Here is a 13,542-nt window from a genome sequence, read left to right on the forward strand (position 1 = left end):
AAGTTACCGAACCGAATAAACCGAAACCGAAAGCAGAAAAATCGAACCATACCGAATTTAATTAGGTACAGTATTAATATAGCATTTTATGAAACCAAATACCGAATCGAAATATCTAAATACCGTACCGTAACCGGCTACGAACACCCCCGGTTTTAAGTTCTTTCTTTTGACTAATGGAAAGATTTTTGCGCAATCATGTTACTTGGACAAATGTTTACATTAAAATTACATTCTTTGGATGATTTTGCCATGTCACTGCGCGTGAAGTTCATATTTTTTATTTGTTTTATTGGTTAGAGAGCAGGTGTTTACTAGGCACATTCGGATATATCCTGGGGTGTATAATTGGAACAACCCCTAATAAAAGTGTTAAAATAAAAATTCACGACAACTTTAAAGGGCCGGTTATATATTTGAAGAATGCTTAAAAGTGTAAAAAAGAAATAAGTCTCACCATATATCATGATCAACAAGTCTCATATTATTGAAGACGGGAACCTTTTCTCGATAACTCAAAATCCTAATACTTTATTTGTGATCTTTTACCATTCTATAGGTCACTCAACCCTAATAAAATCTTCACAATAAATTCCAATCTAAGTTGGAATTTTTTTTAATAAAAAAATAGGATTGACTCATTCAGCATCGTATACACTATAGATATTTTAGTTTTAAGAAGAATTTACCACTTCATTTGAATTTTACTTTATGTTAGGTATTTTGGGTTGTTCAGATGTTTTAGGAAGGACCTCGTATGGTTAATAAAATTTCCAAATTCCAATTGAAATTTCTCAATCATACTTTCAACCTCTTTGCTATTTAAATCTAGGATTAATGAAAATTTTCAATTATACTTTCAAACTCCTTGTTACTTCATCTTATAAAAAAAACTAACAGTTGTCAGATCATTATATATTGTAAATAGAACTATATAAAAACCAACTTCTTAGTGCTTGGTACAAAGATAACCATGACATCTCACACACTCACATATTTATATATATATATATATATATATTAAAAGAACAGATGAAACTAGTGCTTGGTAAAAGTTCCTATTTGCAGTCTGTTTCAAGCACAAGCAGTTATAGTATAGAAACAAGGGAAGAAAAAAGATCTCCTTTTAACACAAAACCAGTAAAATTTATAGGAAAAAAGGAAACTTGCTTGATTAAAGTATCTAAACATGCAACTGCTACTGATCAGAAAAACAATGTTATCTTGAAATAATATTTCAGTCGAACTGAATATCATCGATAGGGTCCATTTCTCCGTTCCAATAAAGCAATTTGTCATTGGATTGCTGGTTGTTGCTATGAGTATCATTCACCATTAACGTGCCGTTCAAATGAGATCCAATGTGAATTCCAGAGAAAAGACTTACACCATTCAAGTTGTCTGATTCTAACTGATCCATGTAATAGCTTTTCTCAACCATTCCATCAGTTTCAAAGCCATAGCAGTACTTACCTTTATCATCAGCCTTCTTCTCCTTCTGTTTCAGAACGTCGTTATCATCAATCGCATCTTCAGCAGCAGCAGCAGCTATGTTTTGAGAAGTGACAACATCTTCTTTAACCTTCACTCTATCAGCTGACGCAGCATTTGAGATGACGACTCTATCAGTAGAAGATGGTTGAACTAGAAATGACCTAATGGAAGAAAAAGGAGGAGTTGTGGTGATTGGCTGATTCATCACAGGCTCAGTCGAACCAAGCAGAAGAGATGTCTCCCCTGAGTTTGTCATTTGTTTCTTTCTTTTAGGTTCGACAATGTCTACTAAGTGAACCGGCCTTTTGGATGTAGCAGTAGAGGCAGTTGGCGATGTAGCACGATGGGATAAACTCGAACTTTCTGTTTCTTCATTAGATGACAAAGGAGTATAACTTATTACAGAAGAGTCCTCATCTTTTGCGTCGTCATATAAGTATGATTGCTCTTGCACTGGATGTTGTTGAGGTTCTTCTTTTACACCTGAATTATTATGTGTCACACATGATGCAAGAGATTGACGATATAACCTGGCCATAGCTTCTGAAAAATTATAAAAGAGTTAGTTGCAATTATCTCTCAACAAATGAGTTTATATTCATTTTACCTCTCCTTCTAAAATTTAAAACATGATATGCAAAGAGTGCCTTGGCACAATAAGGTTAAGTTATTTCATTACCTGCAGGTCCGATCCCATATTTCTTGCTGTAGTCCATTAGATCTTTCATGCTGTTGACTATTTCTGCTGTCTACAACTCATCAAAAAAGAGTAAATATGTAATTCGGCACGGTCAAGAAGTTCACAGATTAGGATGTCTAACCTATTGATAACAAACATTCACAAAAGAGTGAGTCCCCCAAGCATGTCAAAGACAAACACAAACGGTAGCCAGGCAAAAGGTTAAAAAAGCCCCTTCTCTAATTTAATGAGACCTTTCCTATTTCTCACTTGTGGTTTCTTCTCGAAATTCTTTTAACGTGTCAATAGAATCTTGAGATCTTTTTCGTTTTCCCTTTCTTAAAGTTCATCGAAAGGGAGCCTTGAAGCAACGGTCAAGTTGTCTCCGTGTGACCTATAGGTCACGGGTTTGTAGGCTGTCTATACCACACCCCCTTAGAGTCCGGCCCTTCCCGGACGCATGACCGCGGGATGCTTTGTGCACCGGGCTACCGTGTCATAATGTTAGTTTACATGTTAAAACAACTATCAGCTTACAGCAGAGATTTTTTCAATTGAATGTCAGTACTTTAAAACAATAGAATTCCCTTAAACATCTTGTTAACGAACTGTTACATTTTGCATCTGCAATCTCAAGTAATTGAAATGACAGCAGAGATGAAACTATCGTGCCTGCTTTTATTATTGAATCACAATAAACAAGTCTTTTCTATTGAGAATTTTAATATAAAATCCTCGTCGCCTTTTTTTTAATCCAAAATTTCAATTCCACATAGCATTCTGATATGCACATAATCCAATGACAGGATGATTAGACTGCATAAATGCCTAATACCTGGAGGCAACGGACATAGCGCTTGTTATAACCAAGGTCATTGATCAAAGACTTGTCCAAAACTCTTGCTAATTGTCTTATTGATAAAGTAAACCTGCAGCCGTCCGACAGATACAGTTCACAAAGGGTCAAAACTAGAACAACATGGTTTCACTAAAGTGTGAAGAATAACCTAAATGCATATAACGATCACCACAAATATGAAATATTATACAGGACCGGTGTCCGAATAATGTCATCAAAGACAAGTATAAAAGAAAAGATACGTGGGGTTTATCACCTAAATGTGAACATGAAACAGTTGGATAGACAACTTACTTGTTGGAGTTTCTTTTAAATTCTTCTGAAGCAATCCCTGAGCAACTCTTAACAAAAGCTTGGTATTTCTGGATTGCTTCCCTGAGTTGATGAACCTGGATAAATTATGTTTTACAATTTTCAATGAAGTCTGTTCTTTTCAAACTCACAAAAAAGCAACCTTAATAAGGACAACAACAAGAATGATGATCTAATACCATATATATCAAACGTTCAAGCATTCAAGTATTTAGAACTAGTTAAAAATCTTATTCCGATAAGAGATTTTTAAAAAAGAAGGGACAATTACCTCACTGGGCTGCCTCCAAAATAAAAGCCGGTAAATATATATGTTTTGTATATATATAGTATACGTACTATATACAAAATCAGTGTATATGTTGGCTAGTTCATGTAAATTAATTTGGCCGACGAGCCAAAAAGGATAAAAGTCCTTTAAAGAATCTTCCTTATAACCATCAGTCGTAACCATCAACTTCGAGGTGATGAGTTGCATGAAGTTTAAGGTTAGAAAGTAGTCAAGATCACGAGCTCATACGAAGGAAAAACTGGCGTAATGCTATGTAAGACTCGTTAAGCACTCAAGTACCTAAGACTAATTAAAATCAAATTATTCCAATAAGATATTTAAAAAAGAAGGGATAATTATCTTACTGGGCAGCCCTCCAAAATAATAGCCAGTAAATGTATATGTTTTGTATATTGAGTATAAATATACATATAATATAGTTACTATATACATAATCAATGTGTATGTTTTGTATATGTTGCTAGCGCCAGCAATTAGAGGCGATGAGTTGCAAGAAGTTTAAGCTTAGAAAGTAGTCAAGATCACTAGCTCCTACGAAGGAAAAGCTGGTGTAGTGTTATGTACCTGGGGAGTAACTGATCTTCGATTAATAAGCACCTCGTGAGATGAACAGCAGAATTCCCAGATACAAACCTATCACAGTAAAACAGAAGAAAGGATGTTCTTTCATCAATCATTTTGGAACAAGTTCAAGTACTTTACAAAAGATAAACTAAGGACTATATCTTATCAACATTTAACCTTTAGATCTGAAGAAAACACAATCTTGAGCCGGCCTTCACGGACCACTCGTGCTGCCTCATATACACTTTCTTCTATTACTTTTGTGTAGTTCAAAACAATGTGACCAGACGGCGTATAATACTCTTCAGGAATATCAACATAAAGAAGCTCGTCCAGTATACCTGTATCATACTTAATTTTGCATACCCTAGGTTGAACTTCTGCACTGAGCTCTAAAATTCACAAAAACAAATCAGTATTTCAGACAGTGAGCAGCAAATTTTCAACGTAATCATCTTGACCCAGCGTAGCTAGGATTTGAAGCTTGTGGGTTCGGAATTCTAGTCCTTTTAAGCTAATAAGTTCTAAATGAATAATTTTTATATATAGTTCGCTAGATTTCTTAAGACAAATACAGGGCTTGGACCAAACCTACTGGATTCGGATGAATCCACAACCGAAAGGCTATGTCCGCCCCTGCCTTGTATATATAGCATTTTCCATCTACTTTATGACAATTCTCACTACTTAATAGTTAATACTATGATATAAACTCCCAAGTCAAAACTTCCATAACTAGTGCTGCCACCTTAAATAAGGCAGCCCGGTGTACAAGGCAGCCTGAATTCACGCAAGATTCGGGGAAGGGCCGTATCGCAAGGGATGTAACGTAGACAGCCTACTCTAATGCAAGAGTTAGTAGTTGCTTACACGGCTCGAACCCGTGGCCTATTGGTCACGGAGACAACTTTATCGTTGCTCCAAGGCTTCCCTTCTGCTGCCTTCTTAAATATTTATTATAAAAGTAAATACAGATCTACCATAGTAAGAAACCAAAAGGAGCCTATGTTAGCTAACAACTTGTAGGACTCAAAATTATCCAACCATCACCAATTTAATAAAGAGTACATACCAAAACCAGCAGTAGGCCTCACTTTGCAGATCTCACAGTACCATGCCTCCTGCAGTTAATCTAATTAGAATCTGAAAGGAAAACCAGCATTCCAAAGACGATATTCATGCTAGATAGGATACTTAAATACTTTATAAACCATATAGAAAATGATGTCAAATCTTGAGATCACATATGTCGGTGTAAAAACTCTTTAGTCATTTTTGAATATTCCAAATACCAGATGGTTAAATAAAGGGACAACAATTTCTCACAAGGACAAAATACTCCTATGGAAGAAAACTTGATAATGATTGAATCACAGTGTTTGCCACTAGGCGTAGGCGGAATCCAGGCCCCAAAAAATTGACTAGAAGATTAGGCTACAAACCTGAGGGAAAAGACAACTTATCCGTTGCCTATTTTTATTCAATGAAAAGCACGTTCTTATCTTGGCATTGGGAGCAAAAAATTCTGCAACTAAATTCCTCCAAAACTCGATATCATTGTCCTGCATTTTCAGGTACCATAAGATCATATAATGAATTAGCAAAACAACAGTCTATATAAAAAGAACTCATGTTTCTTTTACTTGGAATATCTTACTCTTGGTCTTTGATTCTGAAGGTACATGTATTGTTTCAAACGTTGAGCACACATTCCTGGCTTATATACTGATCTTCCATCAGCGACAATTTCTGAACGTTTCTCATGAGCTGTCCTCTCTAGTTGCATTTGCTGCTGTAAAAGCCACATCAATGCTTTTGGAGGCTGAGATGCTAAGTTCATTTGAGGAAAAGTAGGCGGAAATGCGTCTTGGATGAGCGGCTGTTTGTCCTTCCTCAAAGAATGTTCTGGAATCATCGGTGGAACTGAACATTCACGTTTTATTATGACCGTAGTTTTTTGTTGCTTTGGTGACTGAAGCACACTCGTACTTGGACGAGACTTGCTCGTCACCTTATCCAAGTCCTCCAATAATTTTGGATTCTCCTCATGAAATGGTTTTGCACTCATTGAGCTGTCCTGAATCTGTTGGAATTTCTGCGATCTGCGCCGTGACTTTGGCTCATGCTGCTGCCGAGCTACCAGTTTCTGCTCGTCGAACAACGGGGTGGAAGGAGCAAGTTTGCTGTTATCAGAGCTCATTTTGATTCCTTCCAATTACCACAAACTTCATGAATCAGACAAACATCATTTAGTCAATCATTTAAGAATAATAATTTAACCATAAATGGTATGATTAGATGAATATTAATCGACAAGCAACTTCTAACCTCTATTTTAAAGTTCAGGTGAGTAAAGTGTAACTTGTTGGATTGATATGAGAACTTCTAGTTGATGAAATGATGTACATTTTTTTGCATAAGATAGTGTCCTAAAGCAAATAAAGCTTACTCTAGGTGTGCGGAACAAAGTCCCACACTAGACGTTAATAAGAAAAAGAAGCTACTTATAAGGTGGCGTGAGGCCTTTTGGGAAAACCCCTGCGAGCTTGGCCCAAGACAGAGAATATCATGTCATGTTATAAGTATTTTTAAGCTGGCTTAGCCCAAACCCAAAATTAACATGTATACTCATTGATTTTAGTATTTAGCTAAACTCTTGCTTCGTAAACATGAAACAATTTATTCTACTCTTCCACCTAAAAGTTTTTAACGCTTCAGTGACTTATTCACAAATCTAGACCTAGCAGATTTTTCCACTCTCCTTTTTGAGAGAATGTATCTTAGTTAAACTCTCCCCTCGATCTTCTTCAAATGAAATGCGAATTGTCATAAGAATTATTTTTCATGTAAGTCTAATGAATTAAGCAATGTACTAGCATTAACACCAAAACCTTTTTCAATGAACTAATGATCTACTCATCTGAAATAACATTAATAAAGAAGTTGGCGGTCTAAAATGTATGAATATCAAACTATGGAATTTAGATGGTATCATCACAAAGTTAGCGAGTTAGCAAAATTTCATTAATTCCATTTAATTTTTTAAGATTACTTACCACTATCAAACGAAGTTTAGGCATCAACGCCATGAAATAAGAAGTCAACATTGATATAAACACCTTACACTTAGCTTATATGCCAAATTTGGGAAATCTACACTTGGATTTAGAGCGAACAAACTTAATCTAGTTCGGTAATCCTACTTTGCCAAAAGTTCAAAGTCTATTTTTAAAGATGAATGTCGATCTATAATGACCAAAAATCTAGAATTAATTCTAGATTAAGTTTGTTCGACAACTATACATGCCTATATTAAATATAGGCATGTATTTTGCCAAACAAGGATTCATCATAATCATAATTAACTCCCAACGTTTTAGCAAACAAAAAATCAAACTTACATTGAATCGAACTAGATGTAGCCCCGTTAATCTTCAAACGTGGATTTTAATCCCATAAATGCTAGGTGAGTGCAGTAGTTCACTAACTATCACTAGATTGTTAAAACAAGGTAAAAATAAAAATCAAAAGACAAAAGAAAGGAATAAAAGGACAAAACTCCACAACTTTTTTTTCCTTTTCTGCCTTAGGGTATCTGAAGCCCACTGGGCCGACTAATTCAGACTCGCGTCTTCCTACCAAAAAGTTATCGAACTGAGAGCACTAGTGATAAACATCATTACGATTGAGTTTAATAACAGGGTTAGAGCTGAGCATTCAAAACCCCGACCTTCCCTCTCCAAACAAGATTTCACGGTCCGCTAATCAGCGACTTGACTAATATAGATTTAATAAGGATAACATGGAATAAACTCTCATTTTCAACTCTCTATACCATTAACAATAAATAAATTTAAAAAAAAAAAAAAACAAGTGCTAAGTTTCAAAAGCTCCAGATTTCATCACAAAGATTAATTAGAAAATATGAAAAGAAAACAATGTACCTTTAAAATGCAGAGTTCACCACCTTCAAATGCTGCAGAATTCAAGTAACACCAAAATCATTCATCTTACTAAAACAAAACAGAAACTGATTTATTTTTCTTTTTTCCTGAACGAGCTATTAACAACTAATTACTACTACACCACAATCCCAAACTTAAGTTGGGGTACACTATGATATAAATTGGCTAGTTTTACGCTGGCTGTCTTACCACAACCCTCCTCTTTTAAACGAGCTATTAAACAACACATAAAAGAATTTCAACCAGATTTAATCAATTTTTTTAAAACGAATGTGTATAAACACAGAATTCACCACCTCAACTGTTGCAAAAATTTCAAGAAGCAGCAAAATCATGCATTAAACTTAAACAAAGCACAAACTAAAAAAAATTTCACGAACATTCAAAATAAACAGAAAGAAAACTTTACCAGGAAATTAAATAAAACTCGCTAATGGATTTGCATGTAACAACAACTCTTTCTTCCTTCGATCATTACTAGGAATAAAGAAAAAGGAGCAGTGAAATGCTTTAAAAAGAAGTTTGCTGTGTGTTGTTCTCTTTTTGTACGTAGTATTTTGCAACGTGGACTAAGTGAAGCATCCATTTGAGCGTTACGTTTCACACTCATAATTTTGACTTATAGAGAGTAATGCCAAATTAGTGAAAAGTTTGCTTTACTGGTTTCGGTTAGCATTTATAAACTGTGGTGGATTTATTATCATAATTCACAATATAGATGTATTTAATAATTTTAACTCGAATTATCTATATGAGAAAATGTTCAAATTTAGCCATCGACTATTGAATATGTTTTATATATACTCTCTATTACACTACTAAAAAAACAAGAGTTAACGACCGACAAGTCTAATCTTATTAGCGACTATCAAAAATTATGTTAGCTATGAGCGATTTAGCGATAAATTAGCGACGAAGTTCGCAGCTAATTCTAGTTATTTTTGTTGTGTTATACTTTATGGTATTATAAGACTATTGTCGTTAACAAATTATCTATATTTGATTTTGACTTTGAACATGAAATATATAGTCAAATATTTTTTTAAACCTCTCTGCCAGATATACCTAATTAATGTATAGTCAAATACAATATCAAAGTACAATATAAGAATATATAAACTTCTCATTCGGAGTATTTAATATCTTTAACCTGAAGTTATATATTATATTTATAGTCACATATTTTCAGAGATAATTTTGAAAACCTCCATCTAGATTTGTCTTTGTAACACTTACTTTTCTTGTAATTTGAGATATTACACTTACCGACTCATAATTTTTTATTTTTCTTCTGTGGATAATGAAACTGATTTTAAATTGACAAATGTTGTATGTATTCAAATGCTCCCATTTGTAACTTTATGTTGTTTTGTAGCTCTTATTTTCCTTAAAAAATAAAAAAAATAAAAAAATGTTGCTATATGTTAAGAAATATAGTTCAAAGTAACAATATAAAACAAGAAGATGAGTAATAAAATAAGAGAAGAAGAGATAACTTTTTTATTTTAAGTGTTCAAGTGTATCTCACATCACATTTCATGACTCTATTTATACTATTACATAGAAGGTTACAAAAGGGTTGTCTTAAACATGGCATTAATAATTGGGATCATGGGGAGAGGCTATGGAGGTGTGGGGGTTACAACTGTAACAGTGATGAGTAGTGGGAGTAGTGGGAGGTTATTTACATCATGGGTAAAAATAATGGGAGTAGTAGACATTCACATTTATTAATAGTTTTATAATTGTAATGACCCGATTGATCATTTTGTGTAATTGCGCCCTATTTTCCCTTGTGGTTACTACTTACTCTTCGGAGCAGCTAGCTTAGGTTTACATTCGCGAGATTGTTATGTTTCATGGCGTGCCAGTATCTATCATCTCTGACCAGGGCACGCAGTTCACATCGCGATTCTAGAGAGCCGTACAGCATGAGTTGGGTACTCGGGTGGAGTTGAGCACAACATTTTACCCTAAGACAGACGGACAGTCCGAGCGCACTATGCAGACGTTGGAGGATATGCTTTTTGTGTATGTGTGTGTGATGGATTTTAGAAGTGTTTGGGATCAGTTCTTGCCACTTGCGGAGTTTGCATACAATAAGAGTTATCAGTCGAGCATTTAGATGGCACCGTATGAGGCTTTGTATGGTAGGCGGTGCCAGTCTCTAGTGGGTTGGTTCGAGCCGGGCGAGGCTAGGCTATTGGGTACAGCCTTGGTTTAGGATGCTTTGGAAAATGTTAAATTGATTTAGGATCTACTTCTTACAGCCCAGTCCAGGCAAAAGAGTTGCGTGGATTGGAAGGTTCGCAATGTTGCATTCATAGTTGGGGAGCGGGTCTTGCTTCGGATTTCGCCCATGAAAGGTGTTATGAGGTTCAGGAGGAAGGTCAAGTTGAATCCTAGGTATATCGGGCCTTTTGAGATTCTTGAGAGGGTTGGAGAGGTGGCTTACAAACTTGCACTACCACCTAGTCTTACTGCATTTCATCTAGTGTTCCATGCTTCCATGCTCCGGAAGTATCATGGCGATCCGTCCCATGTGTTAGACTTCAGCTCAGTCCAGTTGGACAAGGATTTATCTTATGTTGAGCAGTCGGTGGCCATTTTGGACAGGCAGGTCCGAAGGTCCGAAAGTTGAAGCAAAGATCATCGCTTCAGTGAAAGTTTAGTTGAGGGGTCATCCGGTCGAGGAGGCAACTTGGGAGACCGAGAATGATATGCGCAGCCGTTATCCTCATATTTTTACCACTTCTGGTATGTCTCTATACTCGTTCGAGGACGAATGTTTGTGTTAAGAGGGGGAGGATGTAACGACCCTGCCGATTGTTTGAGAGTATTAGCCCTGAACCTCTATTTATTGATCCATCTATTTCATTTTTGAGTTTTGTGACTTGTCGGGGTGCTTGGTATCGGATTCGGGAGAGTTTCGGAGTGGAATAGGACACACAGTCTCTAAATTGGGAGTTTAAGTTCTAGGAATTTATCATAGTTTGAATTGTGTGAAGACGACTCCGAAATGGAGTTTCGACAGTTACAATAGCTCCATAGAGTGATTTTGGTCTTAGGAGCATGCTCGGATGTTGATTTGGAGGTCTATAGGTCATTTCAGCGTTAATTGGCGAAAGTTAGAAAATTGGATAATTTTTTGAAAGTTTGACCGAGAGTGAACTTTTTGATATCGGGGTTGGATTCCAATTCCGGAAGTTAGAATAGGTAAGTAATGTCAATTATGACTTGTGTGCAAAATTTGAGGTCAATCGGACTTGATTTGATAGGTTTCGGTGTCGAATGTAGAAGTTCAAAGTTTTATAGTTCATTAGGCTTGAATCGATGTACAATTCATATTTTTAGCGTTGTTTGATGTGATTTAAAGGCTCGACTAAGTCAGTATGATATTTTAGGACTTGTTTGTATATTCGGACGAGGTCCCGGGGGCCTCAGATTGGTTTCAGATGGTTAACGGATCGAGTTGAGGCTTATAGAATGGCTGAAGTGCACCAGTTCTGGTGCAATCGCACCTGTGCAAGTTTGACCGCAGGTGCGAGCTCACAGAAGAGAGCGGGTGGGCATAGATGCGTGGCTGGAGAAGGTGGCCAGTGGTCAGAGGTGTGACGAGGTGGTCGCAAAAGCGGTGTCGCTTCTGCGGAGGATGAGCTCAAAAGCGAACTTGGTCCGCAAGAGCGCATGCGCATAAGCGCTCCTTGGCCGTAGGAGCGGAAGCGTAGATACGCATTTGGGTCCACAGAAGCGGACGTGTATGGACTAAGTGAGAACCACACATGCGATGGAAATTCTATAGGTGCATAGCCGCAGAAGCGGCTGTGGGTTTGCAGGTGCGAATTCACTGGGCAGAAAAGGCCCAAGTCTGAGGGTTTGATTTCATTCTTCATTTCTAAACTAAGAGAGCTCGGATTGAGGCGAAATTTCGAGGGATTTTCAGAGAAAATATTTGGGTAAGGATTCTTGACTTGTTTTTGATTAATCTCTACTAAGATATCATTTATTCTTCATTTAATTAAGAATTTGGGTTGAGAAACGTGTGAAAAAGGTGGGAAAATCCTTAGGCCGAATTTTGAGGTTTTGATTAAAACTTTTGTATCGGATTTTAGTAATTTTGGTATGGGTGAATTCTATATCGAATGAGTGTTCGTATTTTGTAACTTTTACCCGATTCGAGACGTGGGTCCGGGTCGACTTTTTGAAATTTTTTTTGATTCTTTGCTTAAGTCATAGATTTATTATTTAAATTAGTTTCCTGTAGATGTATTCATAGTATGTAATTACTTTTTGCTAGATTTGGGCCGTTCGGAGTTAAAAAATTGAGGGAAAGGCATTCTTATTGACTGATTGAGCCTGGTTTGAGATAAGTGACTTGTCTAACCTATGTGGGGGAAACTGCCCTTAGGTTTTGGTACTGTTATGGTATTTGCAATACGTGAAGGCTGTGTTCGTGAGGTGATGAGTGCGTACTCGGGTTAAATGTTGAAAAATCCGGTTCTTGCTGAGTAGTTTTCTTTTAATTCCTTAACTGAGTTGCTCTAGCATGTGTAGTCATCGTGTTTAGCCTAATGAAGCATGTCTATGTATCTTAACTCTTACGTGCAATTTCTGCAACATGCTTAGTTGAATTACCTGCTTCCTTGATTTTGTATTCAGTCTTTAGTTGTAGGAGGATTCTTTGCTGTAAATTCATTGTTCTATAGGTTATGAGTGTGTATTTACTTTGGGACTATGAGGCGGTACCTCGGGAGCTCCCCTGTTGTATATTTACTTTTGGGACTACGGGAAAGTACCTCGGGAACTCCCCTTGTTGTGAATATACTTTCGGACTATGTGGCGGAACCCCGGGAGCGCCCAGGTTGCTTATTTACTTTTGGGGCTACGAGGCGGTACCTCGGGATTTCCCCATGTTTTGTATTTATATTTGGGACTACGAGACGGTACCTTGGGAGCGCCCATGTTGTTTACCTTTATTTGTTGTGTTGTTACCCTGCTGTAATTTCTCACTGTTTAAATTCGCAGTCATTTCATTATATTGTTATATATTCTGCTTTGTTTCCTTTTTATTCCAGTAGGGCCCTAACCTGACCTCGTCACTACTCTACCTAAATTAGGCTTGACACTTACTAGGTACCGTTGTGGCATACACATACTACACTTCTGCACATCGTTTTGTGCAGATCTAGGTTCTTCCTACCATGCCAGATACCAGTGAGATAGCCATGCGTGGAGACTTCAAGGTACTTCTGCCAGCGTCCGCAGACCTCGGAGCCCCCCTCTATCCTTATTATGTTGTTTTCTTCCTTTATTTACTTAGACTCTGATGTATAGAGACACTTAGTATTTCTCTTTAGAGCTTGTGACTTATTTCTAC

General features: G+C 36.7%; 1 protein-coding gene across 1 annotated transcript; it reads right to left on the reverse strand.

The window, feature by feature from the left end:
• Nucleotides 1-1,058: 1,058 nt before the first annotated feature.
• Nucleotides 1,059-8,730, reverse strand: LOC104112716 (transcriptional corepressor SEUSS-like). Its single transcript, XM_070175247.1, has 11 exons — nucleotides 8,575-8,730; nucleotides 8,145-8,176; nucleotides 5,858-6,425; nucleotides 5,643-5,762; nucleotides 5,273-5,321; nucleotides 4,378-4,592; nucleotides 4,201-4,269; nucleotides 3,327-3,421; nucleotides 3,009-3,102; nucleotides 2,174-2,243; nucleotides 1,059-2,037 (listed from the first exon to the last, which is right to left on the reverse strand). The coding sequence occupies exons 3-11, from the start codon at nucleotides 6,398-6,400 to the stop codon at nucleotides 1,238-1,240; spliced, it is 2,055 nt and encodes a 684-aa protein (XP_070031348.1). The 5' UTR covers nucleotides 6,401-6,425; nucleotides 8,145-8,176; nucleotides 8,575-8,730; the 3' UTR covers nucleotides 1,059-1,237.
• Nucleotides 8,731-13,542: the final 4,812 nt, after the last annotated feature.

The sequence above is a fragment of the Nicotiana tomentosiformis genome, chromosome 5 (genome assembly GCF_000390325.3).
Source record: "Nicotiana tomentosiformis chromosome 5, ASM39032v3, whole genome shotgun sequence".
Classification (NCBI taxonomy): domain Eukaryota; kingdom Viridiplantae; phylum Streptophyta; class Magnoliopsida; order Solanales; family Solanaceae; genus Nicotiana; species Nicotiana tomentosiformis.